The sequence below is a fragment of the Podarcis erhardii genome (genome assembly GCF_964252035.2).
Source record: "Podarcis erhardii genome assembly, chromosome: 14".
NCBI classification, from domain to species: domain Eukaryota; kingdom Metazoa; phylum Chordata; class Lepidosauria; order Squamata; family Lacertidae; genus Podarcis; species Podarcis erhardii.
This window is the reverse complement of record NC_138503.1, coordinates 3,752,702-3,770,095: the sequence shown is the minus strand read 5'-3', so window position 1 is coordinate 3,770,095 and position 17,394 is coordinate 3,752,702. Positions and strand designations below refer to the sequence as shown.

Genomic DNA, 17,394 nt, shown 5'->3' with positions numbered 1-17,394 from the left:
TGCTTGTGCGTAAGCTCCCAAAACGCTCCAAGTTGAGCCGTTAGTTAAAACTCTCCCTAGCCGGACAGCCCTCAGTTTGTGGCTGTCTTAATCACTGGCAGAATCCGTCAGTGGGCGTTTCCTGAACTTCTTCCAACATAAGAGTTCTTTGACAGAAAGTCTCCTCCTTGCTTCCCTGCGCGACAGCTTTCTGCGCAGAGTGGGCGTTCCAAGGGGAGGTCCTGAGCTCTCACCGCTGGTCTCGCTGGAAGCGTCTCTGAGCCTTACCTCCGACGCTGTCTCCTCCTCCCCTCCTTCTTCAGCGGAAGCTCTCCCTCTTCCCCTACTGGTTCCCTCCTCAGCATCCGAGGGTTTCCCAGCATCCGAGAGCCTCTCCACCACCCTGAGCTCCGATGGCAGTTCCCTGACAGGACACATTCGTTTTCTTTAAATTTCAAGATAGAACTGGGCTACATTGAAATAAAAAGGTGTTCTTCAACACACACACACACACACACACACACACACGAGTTACATTGGATATGTCACTGGTCAGTACAATTTTATGGAAGACAGATGCTACACCACTTTGCTGGCACTGATGAAGGTACAGTAGCAAATTAATTTTTTAACCTGTGGGGCCAGCATTTGATATTCATAAAGTACTTACCTGATGTGGACAAATATTCCATTTATTTTAATAAGATTGTGTCAAGAACAGAATTGCAGGCAGAGGCCTGAATCTTCTGAAATATTTATCACAGAATTCAATGTTGGAAGGGACACTAGTGGTCATCTAGTCCATGCTCTTGCAATACAAGAATCAAAGCTGAAGAATCCCTGACAGATGACCATCCAACCCTCATTGAAACACCCAACAAAGGAGAGTGGAGTCTGTTCCACTCTTAAACAGGTGCTACAGTCAGAAAGTTCTTTCAAATGTTTAGTAGGAATCACATTTGTTGTCCGTTCTTAAACCGAGGTGCACTTTCCCTAATGAGTCCTCCCACCGCCGGTGACCTTCCACCGTTCGGATTTCGTTCTTAGACCGAGGTGGACACTAGGACACGATTTCCAGTTTTGCAGAGTTTGTAAACCAAATTGTTCATAAACAGGGCTGTTATTAAACCGAGGCGCCACTGTAATTTGAATCCATTAGTTTGGGTCCTCCTCTCTGGAGCAGAAGAAAACAAGCTTGCTCTGTCTCCCATGTGTCAGCCCTTCAGATATTTGAAGATGGCTGTCACATCACCTCTCAGTCTTTTCTTCTCCAGGCTGCTCCTAAGGCATGGTTCCCACACCCTTTATCATCTTGGTCACCCTCTTCTGCACCTGTTCCTGCTTGTCAGTATCCACCTTATATTCAGCTTATAATTCAAATGGACTTTATATCTGTTTTGTCTCATTGTTTGTTTTGCTCTTAGTGTAAAATGTAGCCCTATGATCATTAACAACAGAAAAAAGGAAAAGCATCAATATTAAAAAAAAAGAAAGTAGATTTCAAGTTGCAGAAGAAACACGTTTGTCACACCAACTGCATTCTTAATGAAGATGCTATTTGTCATGTCCTCTCCCCCTGCCCCCAGTGCCTCTGGAAACTTCTACTGCCAGAAATGCTGGTAACATGGAGGGAGCTCCCAGCACATACCGCCCCCCCCCCGCATCACAACATGTAGGATGGCACCACAGTACCTCAAAGATGCCCCACTGCCAGGCCTGAGGCATCCTTACAGGCAGTTCGGTCCCCCTTATGCTCCTTCCACCCATTGTTTTGGAGCACACAACATACACCGGGAAGGAAGGGGAAGGCACATGGCATGGAGCCCTGAGGAAGAGACCTGCAGAGAGTACCCAAAGCTCCCCCTGAGACAAGCGTTCAAGACTTTAACCCAAGCAGCCATGGTGAAGGGCCAGGACACACAACAATGCCAGACACAAATTGACCCCGGCTTAAAGAAGGACATTCTTTGGTAAAGCAGCAATCGGAATATTATTTATATTTGAATTAAAATAATTTCAGTGCATTAAACACAAATAATTTGCTGATTTTTAAGCTTGCAAGCCTGTGGCTGGTAGTATTTTTAGGATTCAAATATAGCAAATTCAAGTTCTTTTATAATGAACTTGGATTCCAGGGGATATTCATCCCTCTCTTGTGTAAGTCAGCCAGCCCTTAGGTTTTTGGGTCATTATTTCTGAAACAGTCAAAAGAGCTCCCAGTGATCATTAGACATTCAAGGCCCACCAATAGTACTCCAAATTTCTGAGGCTAAAATCAATAACATTTGTTTCCTTCCGGCAAAGTTGTGCATCAGGCAACTCAACTCTTCCATTGTTTCTAAAGAACATTTCCTAAAACTTGCTTTCAATTCAGTATTGCCCTATATTAACTTATTTAATGTTTGCACCTATTATTTGAAATGCTTAAACATAATCAAAGGGAATTAAACTCCAGTTAGGAGAACCATGCAAATGATTACACCTAGCCTTAATTCCTCTTCATGTGTGTTTTGTGGTATTCCTGCTTTCATACTTGCTCCTGTCACGCTACTTTTTGGCATTTAGGAATGTGGGGGTTTCATGACCGGGACCTTGTATTACGGAAAGCACTTTACACAATGATGCAAAGTGGTGCTGAAAGGGAAGCCTTAAAGAGAAGATGGAGGTGGCAGCAGACACAGCAGAATAAAGAGGTTTGTACAATATCAAGAATTTATCAATCTTAATTTTGAAGCCATGCTCACTATGGCTTCCTCATAGAGCCCCTTATTAGTGTCTGATGCTTGTGACAGAATGCTGAAGAATGACTTTGAGCGTGGACAGAGTGCTCCCCCCCACCACTGGATATCTTCAGTTAGTCCTCAGAATCCATGGGGTGGGGGGATGATTTGCAGGACAGCCCATAACCTTGCATCTTTCGCTTAACATTGAGACACTTAATTTATACTACTCAACTTTCAGTATCAGAAATGTTCCCTCTCTGTTCTCTTCTAAATTATTTTGTACGATGTCATTGTGCTGTTTAAACAAACATTTTGGGAGGAACATTTTGTTAAACACTTGGTGCAAATAGGCATTTTTGCACAGCAAAGTCTGGTTTGACAACCATTGGAAGTCTGAGACACTGACAACACAATTCTATGCATGTTTCCTAGGATATCAGTATCACTATATGAGGCAGGACTTACTCCCAGTAGTAGAGCATAGGATAGCAGCTTCCACACATGCACACACAATTTAACCTTTTTTATTCTGCCCTCCTTCCAGAATAATATTTATAAGAAAAACCAAATAAGATTGTTTCTATGATAACTTAATTCAAAGTGGGGTGGCTTACTTTGGTCATTAAAAGCAGCTGAATTAATGTATTTTTTGGGGGGGGGATACTGCAAATGAGCCTTAGCAATTGTGCTCTCAGGTTCCAGAGAACTTGTGAATACGTGAGTTCAGAGATCTCTTAACTCAAGAAATAAAGATACAAATCAAGGCACAAGGTATAAGTTACAGTTGTCTCCTTGTTTCTTGAACTGCCTTCTCCTCTCTCTCCTAGTCAGGGTTAGTTTACACAGAAGAAGAGTGGGAGCGGGAATGGAATGAACTGCTCAAACTGGCTTCGAGTGAACCACGAACTCACTTCAGCAAAAATGGAGGCACTGGAGGCGGGTAAGTGTAGGTTGCCCTGTTCCTTTTCTGATTTACTAACCTACCATGACATAATTTTTTTATATAAAGGTAGGAAAGGAAAGTTTTGTATCATCAAATCCTGCTTCCAGAAATGTATCTGGAGTAACAGGATGTGTTTCTATTGCTGGAAGTGATATGTTGTAGTTGATAAATGTCCAGTAAACCTAAAACACCTAATATTGTAGCCATTTCTTATAAGAGTTGAAGCACCTTGCCTAAGATGAGGGTAGTGTTAAGAAAACAAGATGACTTAGGGATTCATAAAATTATGAATAGCATGAAGAAAATAGGCAGAAAAATATCATAATAAAACGTGCATAATATACAACAGAGGCCCCCTTCAAGCAGCTGCTTGCTCCACGTCCCAACAGGCAGCAAAACAAGCACAGCACTAACTAGAGGATTTCCATGTTTCTTTGCCTGTCCCAACCTTTTTAAAAAGTTCCACAAGCCTGCCGACAGGCAGAAAATGTGCGGCAGGCAATTCCTGTGCTTCTTCTACTATTTCAACATACATGTTTTTTTAAAGCCTCTCAAGAAACTGCCTGTGAAATGCTCCACATAGCTGACAGGCAGCTAACAGGTGAATTCTGTGAATATTCACATGATTGTATTTCCATATGAGAAAATGCTTCACCTGTTGAATTTCTGCCTGACATACAGCTGTCAAAGAATCCTGTTTTCCCTTAATGCCAACCCTAAACCAAAGCATAGGTTGCCATGCTATAAGCACTTACCAGGGATTTAGTCCCATTTAAAACAAATATACTTAGGAGAAGACATGCATACCACTGTGCTATAGGTCCCCACCTGCATTACACCCCCAAATAATTGTGGGAACTGTTGTTTGTTAAGAGTGCTGAGAGTTGGTAGGAGGCTTCTGTTCTCTTTGCGGAGCTCCAGTAGCCACAGTTCCTTGGGAAGAGGCACTGGCTGCTGAAGCACTCTGGAATATCCTCTGTGGTATGAGACCGCGAATTACGAATGAGTGCCTGGTCTTTAGCCCCTGCAGGGCCAGAGACATGCCCAAACCTTTTCCCAAAGATTTTTTCATTTGTCCATTTTGGGGAAGAGGGATTCTTTAACATCCACCTGTACTTACTTTGTAGCAGTTTTTGCAGAAAATAACTCACCACTAGGTGAGTTGCTAGGAGAAAAGGAAGGGGAAGCTACAGAGATTTTGAAGACTAGGAAATACAACGGAAGCAGGAAAAGCACACTAAAGAGAAGGTGGAAAGAGCAGCTGTTTAAGACACCAGGGATTCATATTTCCTGGTGTCCAAAAAAGTCACTCATCAGTGGCAGCTGTGGCATCACTCATTTTAACCAATACTGACAGAAAGAAACAGCTCAGCTGGCTCATTTCACACAAATTGCTAAGAAGGGTACCTCTAAATTATGCTTCATAACTTTCTTTCTTTGAAGACTTATTTTTTAAACATTATGAAAACTCAGAGTCTGAAGGCCCTGCAGGGGTGTCAGTGAAGCGCATGGTCCCATGGCCACAGTGTTGGTGACCACAGATGTAAATAATTTTAGTTCTCACTCTCTCTGTGGGGTTGTGTGTGTTAAAAAATAATAATACTGTGCTGTTTCTGCATTTACTTAAATTTCTTCAAAATTGCTTTTTTTTAAAGTGTCGTAATCTGCACTACTTTTGTATTCAGGTCCTTATTAGTAGTTCTTGCAACCTCATTCTGTCCTTCTCAGGCGGTTTATGCCTCATGCTTTTGCACAGCTCAGTGTACTCCAATTAGAGATGTGCTGAGATGTATTTGCCAAAATAAAAGAGCTCAGTCCTTGAAGAAGTCACTTTTGACAGCTTTGCTTCTCTGGAAATCAAAACAAAAGTACCCATCCAACTAATAAATATTTTAGATGTCCAATACCACAGTTTTCAATGTGCAAATCAATCCTCCTTACGTGGAGCTGCCAGTCAGCAGGGTGGGATGTTGGCTCCCCCTGCCGCGCACCCACTGCCAGAGCTTTCTAGATCTTGATCTGCAGGGAGTATCTCTTACACAAATGTGAAAGACGATGACTTTAGTAAATATAGCATGGAATTAAAAGACCATTCTAAAAGCAGCCCAGTGGCTTAGAGCAATTGGGGGGGAGGGGGGAGTCCTGACCACACATTATTCTCTGGGAATAAACCTCAACTGGTGAGAGTCTCATGGACTTAAATCTCCACCCCCTTATGCAGGGGTCAGCAAACTTACTGCGCCTCGGGCTGGTGTGTCCAGCGCCGATCGCACGGCAGGCCGGAGGGTGGGGGAGTGTGTGCCCATACATGCGCGCGCACACACTATTTCCAGTGCACTTCTGGGTCGGAGGAGCACCGGAAATAGCATGTGCACGGGCCTCCTCTGACCTGGATGTGCAGCAGAAATAAGTCTTGCACATGCGCAAATAACACATGCACACAAGCTATTTCTGGTGCTCCTCCGACCCGGAAGTGGGCAGCCGCACAGCGCAGCGCCGGTAAGAGCGGGCAGTGGCAGTGGGTGGCGGGGGTCACCGCGAGCTGGATAAATGAGTCCCTCAGGCCTTATCCGGCCCACAGGCCTTGGGGACCCCTGCTCTTATGCTTCTTCCATATGGTGTGGAGAATGGAAATAGTGAACTATTCTGTACCTTGTTCATTTGAGTTTAGGAATGTTCTGACCTTGGGGTGCATCCCTAGATTGAAAGGATTGCAGGGCACCCAAGGAGAGCCCAAGGTCAAATAAAATTTGGTGCGGCCAATTCATGTGGTGGGCTCTGGGCTGGAGGAAGGTGCAAGGGAGCCCAAGATTATAATAGGGTTGAGATTTCTCCCCAGAGTTAACAGCTGATGAGGACTTGACAGTGGCAACCCAACTGGAAACCATTGTAATGTTTCTGGGTCCAACAAAAGGCACCAATAATAAGGAGTAGCTTTATAAAAAAAGCTTTATTCAGAGGAGGCTCTAAGACCTTCTGGTGGAATTGAAACTCAAGGCCTAAGGAGCTGCCTAGTTCATGTGATTCCAGGGGAAGTCCTCAAATTTCCAAGGCTTAACATTGACGGAGTGTCAACAAATTATGAGCTCTGCCATTTCACATATTTCTACCTAGAGAGAGCTGAGCAGCACTGTAAGGATTTTGTTTGAAATATCATTGATCAGCAAATTAGAATATTTCCTACTTTGTGCAAAATTCACAAATTTGCATTTGGATGTAATTTTTTTCACTGGAGCTTTTTCTGTGACAAAATTGAACTTTAAGTTACAAATATGCCGTCCCTGGAAGATGGTAACCACATGCATAATTTACTTTAAACCTCTTCCCTCCCAGTGGCAACACTCTGGTTTTGCTTAAAGCAAATAAACTTTTTAAACTCAGTGACCACATTGGAAACCATGTGCTATCTCTCTGTTTGCTTATGGTGAGGCAAGATGGGGAAGCTTCCTAGAACAATGTCCCTTTCCATCTGTCAAGCCAGCTTCCTTCTTTATGGAGACCAGGTAAAGTCTGTGGCCAGATTGGGATTTTGGTTTGGCACCACCCAGTGGTCAATAGGCAACATTGCAGGCTTGAATAATAATGATGATGATGATGATGAATTAAAACTAAGCTCCTCTCTGCTTCTTCAGTTTTTAAAATTTGCATCACAGAAAGCAGTCATTTCTCCTGGTGTTCTCCTTTCAGGCTGGTTATTTCCTTGCTTCTTCTGCCTTTTGCTGAACTTCTCTGTGTGTTTAGCCTCATCAGCACTCCTTCTCCCACTCAGATGTTTTCCTAGTCATTTTTTGAGGCCTTTTCAGTTGTTGGTTTCTTTATCTGCAACCTCTTGAGACTCTGTCTTGTCCTTTGCTTTGCTGACTTTAGTCATAGTAGACTCTGTATCCCCTCCACCCCACCCAGCCCCAGCCTTTTGCTCAGTACAGCTAAGGTTTTTCAAACCACTACTCATCAGTCAAAACAAAACAAATTCCTTCCAGTAGCACCGTAAAGACCAACTAAGTCAGTTCTTGGTATGAGCTTTCGTGTGCATGCACACTTCTTCAGATACACTGAAACAGAAGTTTCCAGACCCTTCTATATAGTGAGAAGGTGGGGAGGGGTATTACTCAGAAGGGTGGTGGGAATGGGTGATTGGCAGATAGCTGTGATGAGCCTGTTGACGACTCTTAACGACTGCAATAGGTCTTACAGGAAAAAGCAAGGGGTGAAAAGGTGAAAAATGGCTTTGTCATGTATAATGAGATAAGAATCCAAGGTCTTTGTTCAGACCAGGTTTTTCCATGGTTTTGAGTTTGGTGATAAGTTGTAATTCAGCAGCTTCTCTTTCCAGTCTATTTCTGAAATTCCTTTGTAGTAAAACAGCTACTTTGAGATCTTGTATAGAATGTCCTGGGAGATTGAAATGTTCTCCTACTGGTTTCTCTGTCTTGTGATTCCTGATGTCCGATTTATGTCCGTTTATTCTTTGGCGTAAGGTCTGGCCTGTTTGTCCAATATAGAGAGCTGAAGGACACTGTTGGCATTTTATGGCATACACAATGTTAGACGATGAGCAATTAAATAGTCCCGAGATGGTATGTGTGATGTTGTTGGGGCCAGTAATGGTGTTGTCCGGGTGTATGTGGCAGCAAAGTTGGCATCTGGGTTTATTGCAGGCTCTGCTGCCAGTGTCCGTGTTAGGTCTGGTTGTAGTATTATTGTGGGTTAGGAGTTGTTTAAGACTGGGTGGCTGTCTGTAGGCAATGAAAGGTCTTCCTCCCAGAGCTTGAGAAAGAGAACTGTCATTGTCCAGGAGAGGTTGTAGATCTCTGATGATGCGTTGTACTGTTTTAACTTGGGAGCTGTATGTGATGACTAGAGGTGTTCTGTTATTTTCTTTTTTGGGTCTGTATCTGAAGAAGTGTGCATGCACACGAAAGCTCATACCAAGAACTGACTTAGTTGGTCTTTAAGGTGCTACTGGAAGGAATTTGTTTTGTTTTGACTATGGCAGACCAACACGGCTACCTATCTGTAACTACTCATCAGTCAGTTACCCAAGTTTTTTCTGCTAACGATCAGTAAACAAAACAGCTTCTTTGCCTGCATTTAAATGGAAAGGTGCAAATGAAATCCGCGCTCTCCCACCAGGAGCAGATAGCAGCAGCAAAATTACAGTGTGTAAAGGCAATTGACATTTTTACAGCTAGCTCTGCTTCCACTCAAGATTTGGCTACAGCCCTCCCCAGCTCAGTTAAATGGCAGCACCCACCACTTACAGCTATGGCAGATCTTCCCAGTTTGCTACCTCTCCTGCCCACTCACCAAGGGAGTTCTATGCAGAGCATCTCAGAGCCAGATCAGGTGTGAGCTGAGGCAGTTTTACCCCAATGCCTCGCAGGGCCGGAGCCGAGGCAGCTTGTTCCTCACTTTCAACACTGTGATGTTGGGCTGGTGATCCATCGTGATGTTGTAAAGCTAACATCCCCCAGCCCTGGTGACAAGTCTTTCTCACAACATCATTTCCATCCCTACAAGCCAAAGTACTCCTGTCAAGGTCCACCAGAGTTGGGGATTTTTGGTCCTCCCATCCCACTGGAACAGGCAGTGTGGAGGATTCAAAGAAAATCAACAGTCTTGCTCCTGCAATGCCCAACAGAACAAACCCTCTCTCAGCAATATGTGCACGATCCTCCCACATTTGGCAGCAGACCATGGCAGCCCTATGGTTGCTGGACATTTTCCACAGTGGTCTCCACCTGGAATTAACCTGAACTCCACACATTTCTTACTGTCTCCAGTCTCATCAGGTCCCCACAAGAGGAATGTACTTCTTGATGCTTGAACAGCTGCCACCATAGAATCATAGAATCATAGAATCATAGAGTTGGAAGAGACCACAAGGGCCATCGAGCCCAACCCCCTGCCAAGCAGGAAACACCATCAGAGCACTCCTGACATATGGTTGTCAAGCCTCTGCTTAAAGACCTCCAAAGAAGGAGACTCCACCACACTCCTTGGCAGCAAATTCCACTGTCAAACAGCTCTTACTGTCAGGAAGTTCTTCCTAATGTTTAGGTGGAATCTTCTTTCTTGTAGTTTGGAACCATTGCTCCGTGTCCGCTTCTCTGGAGCAGCAGAAAACAACCTTTCTCCCTCCTCTATGTGACATCCTTTTATATATTTGAACATGGCTATCATATCACCCCTTAACCTCCTCTTCTCCAGGCTAAACATGCCCAGCTCCCTTAGCCGTTCTTCATAAGGCATCGTTTCCAGGCCTTTGACCATTTTGGTTGCCCTCCTCTGGACACGTTCCAGTTTGTCCGTGTCCTTCTTGAACTGTGGTGCCCAGAACTGGACGCAGTACTCCAGGTGGGGTCTGACCAGAGCAGAATACAGCGGCACTATTACTTCCCTTGATCTAGATGCAATACTCCTATTGATGCAGCCCAGAATTGCATTGGCTTTTTTAGCTGCCGCGTCACACTGTTGGCTCATGTCAAGTTTGTGGTCATCCAAGACTCCTAGATCCTTTTCACATGTACTGCTCTCAAGCCAGGTGTCACCCATCTTGTATTTGTGCCTCTCATTTTTTTTGCCCAAGTGCAATACTTTACATTTCTCCCTATTAAAATTCATCTTGTTTGTTTTGGCCCAGTTCTCTAATCTGTCAAGGTCGTTTTGAAGTGTGATCCTGTCCTCTGGGGTGTTAGCCACCCCTCCCAGTTTGGTGTCATCTGCAAATTTTATCAGGATGCCCTTGAGTCCATCATCCAAGTCGTTGATAAAGATGTTGAATAAGACCGGGCCCAAGACGGGCTGTGTTTCCTCTGCTGAATCATTTACTCCAAATTCTTCAGGTCGGGCATTGTTTTCTTTATCGGAGAAGACTGAGGCAAAGAAGGCATTGAGGAGTTCAGCCCTTTCTGTGTCCCCTGTTTGCATTTCACCATCTTCTCCTCTGAGTGACCCCACTGTTTCTTTCTTCTTCCTTTTGCTACGAACATACCCATAAAAGCCTTTTTTGTTGCTTTTAACCTCTCTAGCAAGCCTGAGTTCATTCTGTGCTTTAGCTTTTCTGACTTTGTGTCTACACGTGCTGGCTATTTGTTTGAATTCCTCTTTGGTGGTTTCCCCCCTTTTCCATTTTTTGTACACATCCTTTTTTAATCTTAACTCGGTTAAAAGTTCTTTAGATAGCCACCCTGGCTTCTTTAGGCACCTTCCATGTTTCCGTCTCATTGGTATTGCCTGAAGTTGTGCTTTTACTATCTCCCTCTTAACAAACTCCCAGCCATCATGAACTCCCTTTCCTTTTAGTATTACTGTCCATGGGATCTCACCCAGCACTTCCCTAAGTTTTATGAAGTCGGCTTTCTTAAAGTCAAGAAATTGAGTCCTAGTATGCTTGGCTGCTCCTTTCCGCTGTATAGTAAACTTCAGAAGAGCATGATCACTCGCGCCTAATGATCCTTCCACTTCTACCCCACTAACCAGGTCATAGAATCATAGAATCATAGAATCCTAGAGTTGGAAGAGACCACAAGGGCCATCGAGTCCAACCCCCTGCCAAGCAGGAAACAGCATCAGAGAACTCCTGACATATGGTTGTCAAGCCTCTGCTTAAAGACCTCCAAAGAAGGAGACTCCACCACACTCCTTGGCAGCAAATTCCACTGTCGAACAGCTCTTACTGTCAGGAAGTTCTTCCTAATGTTTAGGTGGAATCTTTTTTCTTGTACTTTGGAACCATTGCTCCGTGTCCACTTCTCTGGAGCAGCAGGCCATCAACATTGTTTAGATCTAAAATGGCTGTTCCTCTTGTTGCTTCTCCCACTTTCTGGACAATGAAGTTGTCTGCAAGGCCAGTGAGGAATCTGTTTGACCTTATGCTCTTGGCTGAGTTTGACATCCAACAAATATCCGGGTAATTGAAGTCCCCCATTATTACTACTACTATTATTACTACCAGAGTCCACCTGAGCTGTCAGCAGCTGTTTATTTTGATGCACCTCATCACTTGTCTACTTTTTCTAATAGTTCCTCCATTATACTTCTCTACCTTTCCTACCAGAGAGTCTCAGTGAATTTTAAAAGCAATATTTCTGTTGAAAGCCATCTCCATGCTACACTAGTACTGAATCACCTCGCTTTCTGGCTTGTTGCTTAAGAACTGAAAAGGGAAGAAGCTAAGACGACAGCTTCCTGTTTGAATTCTTTATTTTAATTTTTGCAATCTTGCTTTGCTGACTGTTGGGCTTCGCCAAACCTAAATCCCAATCTGGCAGTAGCTTTATAGGATCCAGAAATACCTTTCATGGTAAGTATAACAGGTTTTCTCTTTTAAATATGACTGTTCCTTCAGAAAAGCCTTTTCAGTATCATACCAGCCACAACTAATGTGCACACCCACCGCCTATGATTCTTCTCTAAAATCTTACTTGCTGCTCATGTGTCAGTGCTTGACCTCTCCCTTTCACCTCTACCTCTGCCTTGCTTGGCTAATAAAAGGGCAAAAGTAGGTATGATTTGAGAAATCAATGAACAGGATCTCTTACCTTTTCTGTAAGATCAGGGCTACTGTGGGACAGCATTGGTGCTGTGGCATGGGCCACGGGTTCTTCTTCCATTGTCCTCTGCAGCATATTTCTCAAAATTGCCACCCAAAGCTGCTGTTTGCCCAGTGGGGGGGGGCATAAGGGTACCTGCTTTCCAACAGTGTAAGTGCACTAATTCTATTTGCAGATCAAGGTTTTGATCTGAATTGCGGGGCTCCTCATAATTTTTTTTCATATACTTGCTCAACAATGGAAACTAAATTAGTCTTCACTGGGTTGGGCTTTTCTCTATTAGCTACCCCTAAAGCTGTTCATGTGTGTGTTGCTTGGGGGGGGGGGCGGTGGCCCCTACATATGGAATTGATTCTGCAACCCCTTCCTTGCCGGGATCCAAGGTGAAAATCTGTGGCGTGGGGATAGAAATGGGAGCCCTCTGTCCTTGTATCTTTTTGGGAACAGAACATTCCAAGAACCCTTCTGAGCCCAGAACCTCCCAGTTATTTCACTGTGCTGTTGCCAAGGCCAATTTGCATGATGCCCTTTGAATTATAGATGAGCCAGTTTTCTCTGGTGCCAGAACAAACTTGAAGCATTCAAAGTTGTGTCAGCTTCAAAGCAAACTGTTTTAAAAAGAGGAAATAATGGGTTCTGAGCTAGACTGGGCTGCTGCTGGTTGTATCTTAGGTTATTTATTTATTTATTTATTTATTATTTTGCAAGCAAACATGTTCTTTTTTGAAAAGAAAAGTACAAACATTGTCAACTTTCAGAGTTCTGAAGAATTAAATCAGGAAATATACAATGACACAAAACTGTCAACAAAGTTTCCTCGTGGGAAGTTCCCAAAGTGCTACTAGCAAGGTTTATTTACAGGTAGCATAAGGCATCTAATCCAGTCATTTCATTGCTAACCAGTTAGATGCCGGAGAAGGTGTGGTGATAACCCCCTGTTGTTTCCCACAGTATCTGGCAGTCAGAAATCCTGCATAAATCCTGTATCTATGTTCACTTGTTGGGTGGTGGTGTCTAAATGAGCCATCACTGATCAAACACTACAACTAGAACTTTCACATCACCTCAAACATAATGTTTCTTAGCAGAGTGAGTTCACACATTCAGTTGTCAGCTAGCAAGGGATGAATAACCAAGAGATATACAGCCCTGTGTGAACCAGCCCTGCCTCTTAACACAGAAATGCCATTCTTGGTGTGACTTGAGAGTGTCAGCAGTAAGTGTGTGCTAAGGCTTTGTGACTAAGCACATCCTAAAAGATATGAGGGACGCAGGTGGCGCTGTGGGTTAAACCACAGAGCCTAGGGCTTGCCGATCAGAAGGTCGGCGGTTTGAATCCGCGCGACAGGGTGAGCTCCTGTTGCTCAGTCCCTGCTCCTGCCCACCTAGCAGTTCGAAAGCATGTCGAAGTGCAAGTAGATAAATAGGTACCACTCCGGCAGGAAGGTAAGCGGTGTTTCCGTGCGCTGCTCTGGTTCGCCAGAAGCAGCTTAGTTATGCTGGCCACATGACCCGGAAGCTGTACGCCGGCACCCTCGGCCAATAAAGTGAGATGAGTGCCGCAACCCCAGAGTCAGCCGCGACTGGACCTAATGGTCAGGGGTCCCTTTACCTTTACCTTTAAGAGATATGAAAGCTGAAATTCTTAAGGTGCTTTTCTTGTGTCTCCTTGGCAAAGAATAGTGGCCAGATTTAAGAGCCACCTCCCAGGCCCAAGTGCACTTGCCCACACCTTCCTACTCAGCGGCAGCCATTTTACTTGTGAATCAGGCAAGGCGGCACTTTGAATCTCGTGCTGCCTGCAGCGCCATCTTGACTTGCACAGGGGCAGTTTCACTCAGCTGCCGGTGCTAAAAGTGAAAAATTAAGGAAACCCCCCTGTGGACAATCCCCAAAGCCTTTCTGCCCTCACTGATCTTTTTCCTGAGAGGAATGCAGGAGCAATTTTAGGAAAGTGGCTCCGGAGGCGTTGAGGGGAGGAAAGGAGGGAAATCCACAAACAAAAAATCTACAATCCCAACCCCTTGCCCACTCACAATTGGCCAAGCAGGCGGATCAGTTTTTCAGGGCAGGATGCCTGTTGGCTTTCCCGTTGGATGGGGGGGTGGCACTGGCCTGCAATGGCAGCCACCTGAAAGGTGCCGGAGCTGCAGCCCAGTGAGCTCCAGCTGAAAAAAAGCCCTCGTTCTTTAGTATATTCATACCCCACTTGTCAGCCAAGATTTGTTATTCGTTATTGAGATTTTTGTAAGGTATTTGTAAACTGCTTTAGGAAATAATCTTGTCTGAGAAGTGGGGTCAGTCTGCTGGCAGGTTATCTCCAGCAGTGAGCAGCCAAATCTCTCTTTAAAATGCAGTTGGAGCTTCAACTCTTTCCCAGTACCTGATTTGGGGTAGGGATTCCATTCTTTGTTTGTTGATGCCTTCCTTAACTGATGAACTATGTGCATTTTGTACTCTGTTATATATACCTCGAGTTCAACATTTAGCTATCCTGAGTGTCTTCTGGAAACTATGTAAGCATTTATTTTTATTTACATTAGCTGTTAGGAATAAAAATGGCTTCTGTGTTTTTCATTATATTTGAGTTGAGTTGGAAATGCATATAAACAGTTTTGCATGAGAAGAAGTAACTGTAAGGAAAGGAGTGAAAACTTCTTTAGTTCTGACTTGTGTGCCATTACACTTGGTTTTCTAGAGTTGACAACTCTGAAGATCCTGTGTATGAGAGCCTAGAGGAGTTCCATGTTTTTGTCCTGGCACATATATTAAGGCGACCGATTGTTGTTGTTGCAGACACAATGTTAAGAGACTCGGGAGGAGAAGGTGAGTCATTTTGCTGGCAATTATTTATTTAAAATGTTTTTATACCACTTTTAATAAAATCTTAGGTTGGTATATAGAGTTAATATTAAAAATACAACAATAAACATACATATGTAGAAACAGTAAAATATCCAACCTGGGGTTAATTAAAACCATTTGGTGCTTAAAGCCAGGAAAGTCCTGGAGAAAAGACGCTTGTCTTCAGTAAGCATCTAAGTGGTGGGTGCCTGACTCAGTTCATATTACACAGAGAGAGAGAGAGCGCCATGTCAGAATGGGCCACAACCAAGATAGCCTCCTTAGCTGACCTCAGTGGCCAGGCCAGTTGGTAAGAGAGAGGAGTGCCTTCAAGTCTCCTGGTCCTAAGTTGTTTTATATATCTACAAAAGCCTTAAATCAGGCTCAGTAGCATATTAGCAACTACTGGATATTAAGGGATATTAAGTAAACAAACTCATTTCAGTGGAAACTGTGTTAAACCATGGTACCTGGTAGGTGTGATATCTACTCTTATAGAGATTAAATATTTGTCTAGAATGGCAAAAAGCACAATTTAAAGGCTTCATATAAGTGAACAGGAGTTTTAGTAGTGGTGGTAGAATTCCACTGCTGGTGTTTTTCCTGTCCAGAGTGTGTCTGACAATCCAGTTTTTCCCCTAGTGGTTATTACTTTTATCTCCTAATGAAAAGAACCATTTCAACGCCTGTAATGGCTGCCAGTCCTCAAAGGAGCCATAGGCAGCCGTGCCTCTGGCTGAAAGTATTCTACTTTCAGCTCTCCCCTTGATCAGCAGTTAGGGAAAGAGGAGAGGGAGTGAGAGGTGGCAACGGTAGTACTTCATTCCACCTTTTGTCTCATTAAGAAATTTTGTCTCATTGAGATTATGACAAAAGCCTGAACAATGAATTTCTCCTGCTCTTCTGGATATTAGAAAATTCTTATCTAAGAATCAGTCATTTATGATGTGTAGAAATTTACACATTTCACCACAAAGTGTATTTGTGCCTTGGGCTGAATGAGAGATGCTAAATAAGTTCTAAGTGCATCCTCTTTGGAGTAATCATGGAAACTCTGTGTGATAAACTGAATAAGCCAAAAGAATGTAAGATTCAGCAGTGCACATTTGTAGCCAATAATAATTTTTTAAATTGCTGAAAATATTTTGATATCAGACATTGTTCACTATACTTTGTGTGTCTTATGAATACAGTAAAGAGAGCAACTATATACAGATCATCCCTCGTTTAGGGAAGGCCTGCACAATTTGCAACCCTCCAAGATGAGCATAGTCCAGCAGCAATTCATTTTGGCCTGTCAGCTGCTAAGCAAGCTCTCTTGCAGTTATAATCAAACAGCAGAATGCCCAACAGGCCACTTTGCATGATTGTGATGTGATGGGAAATGAATGAAGTAGTCAGGTAAAGGTAAAGGGGACCCCTGACCATTAGGTCCAGTCATGGCCGACTCTGGGGTTGCAGCGCTCATCTCGCTTTATTGGCCAAGGGAGCCGGCATACAGCTTCCGCGTCACGTGGCCAGCATGACTAAGCCGCTTCTGGCGAACCAGAGCAGCGCACGGAAACGCCGTTTACCTTCCTGCCGGAGCAGTTCCTATTTATCTACTTGCACTTTGACGTGCTTTCGAACTGCTAGGTTGGCAGGAGCAGGGACCGAGCAACGGGAGCTCATCCCATTGCGGGGATTCAAACCGCCAACCTTCTGATCGGCAAGTCCTAGGCTCTGTGGTTTAACCCACAGCGCCACCCGCGTCCCGAATGAAGTAGTACATCAATATTAAAATACATTGAGGCTGCTGAGGCTGCCTATTCCTAGTTTCACAACATGTTTGCAAAATCTTGGTTTCTCTTCACAGCATTTGCACCAATTCCATTTGGTGGAATTTACTTGCCTTTGGAAGTCATGCCTAACCGATGTCATTGCTCACCTCTGGTCCTTGCCTATGATCAAGCGCATTTCTCCGCTCTTGTTTCTATGGAGCAAAAAGATCAACAAAGGGAACAAGGTATGTCAAGTAGGAAAGAAACTGGTTTTCTTTTAGTGGAAAGGAATGTAGAGCTACTGTCTACGGGCATGCTATCTGTATGTGCCTATCATAAACGCTATGCTGAGTTAGAAATGATAGCAGCCACCGGCCCATGTTTTATTAGCCCCAAAATGGGAAGCAAGCAAGGTCCCAACCAAAGAAGAATGGCTACTTAAACTGATGGAATACGTGTAACTTGCAGATTTAACATATAGAATAAGAGAACAAAAAGAATACTATATACGTTTAAAGAAGACTGGAAACTGTTTACTGAATATATGTATGAAAATTGTGTTCATTTACAAATGCTGGTAGCATTAAGAT

General features: G+C 43.8%; 1 protein-coding gene across 4 annotated transcripts in view; it reads left to right on the top strand.

Moving 5' to 3' along the window:
- The window catches only part of OTUD7A (OTU deubiquitinase 7A), a 137,770-nt gene that overhangs the window by 100,740 nt on the left and 19,636 nt on the right, over window positions 1–17,394 (top strand). For all 4 annotated transcript variants that reach the window (XM_081838818.1, XM_081838817.1, XM_081838816.1 and 1 more), the window contains 4 exons: window positions 2,545–2,672; window positions 3,530–3,642; window positions 14,899–15,026; window positions 16,900–17,049. In XM_081838818.1, coding sequence (XP_081694944.1) covers window positions 2,545–2,672; window positions 3,530–3,642; window positions 14,899–15,026; window positions 16,900–17,049 — 519 coding nt within the window. The remainder of the gene's footprint in view (window positions 1–2,544; window positions 2,673–3,529; window positions 3,643–14,898; window positions 15,027–16,899; window positions 17,050–17,394) is intronic.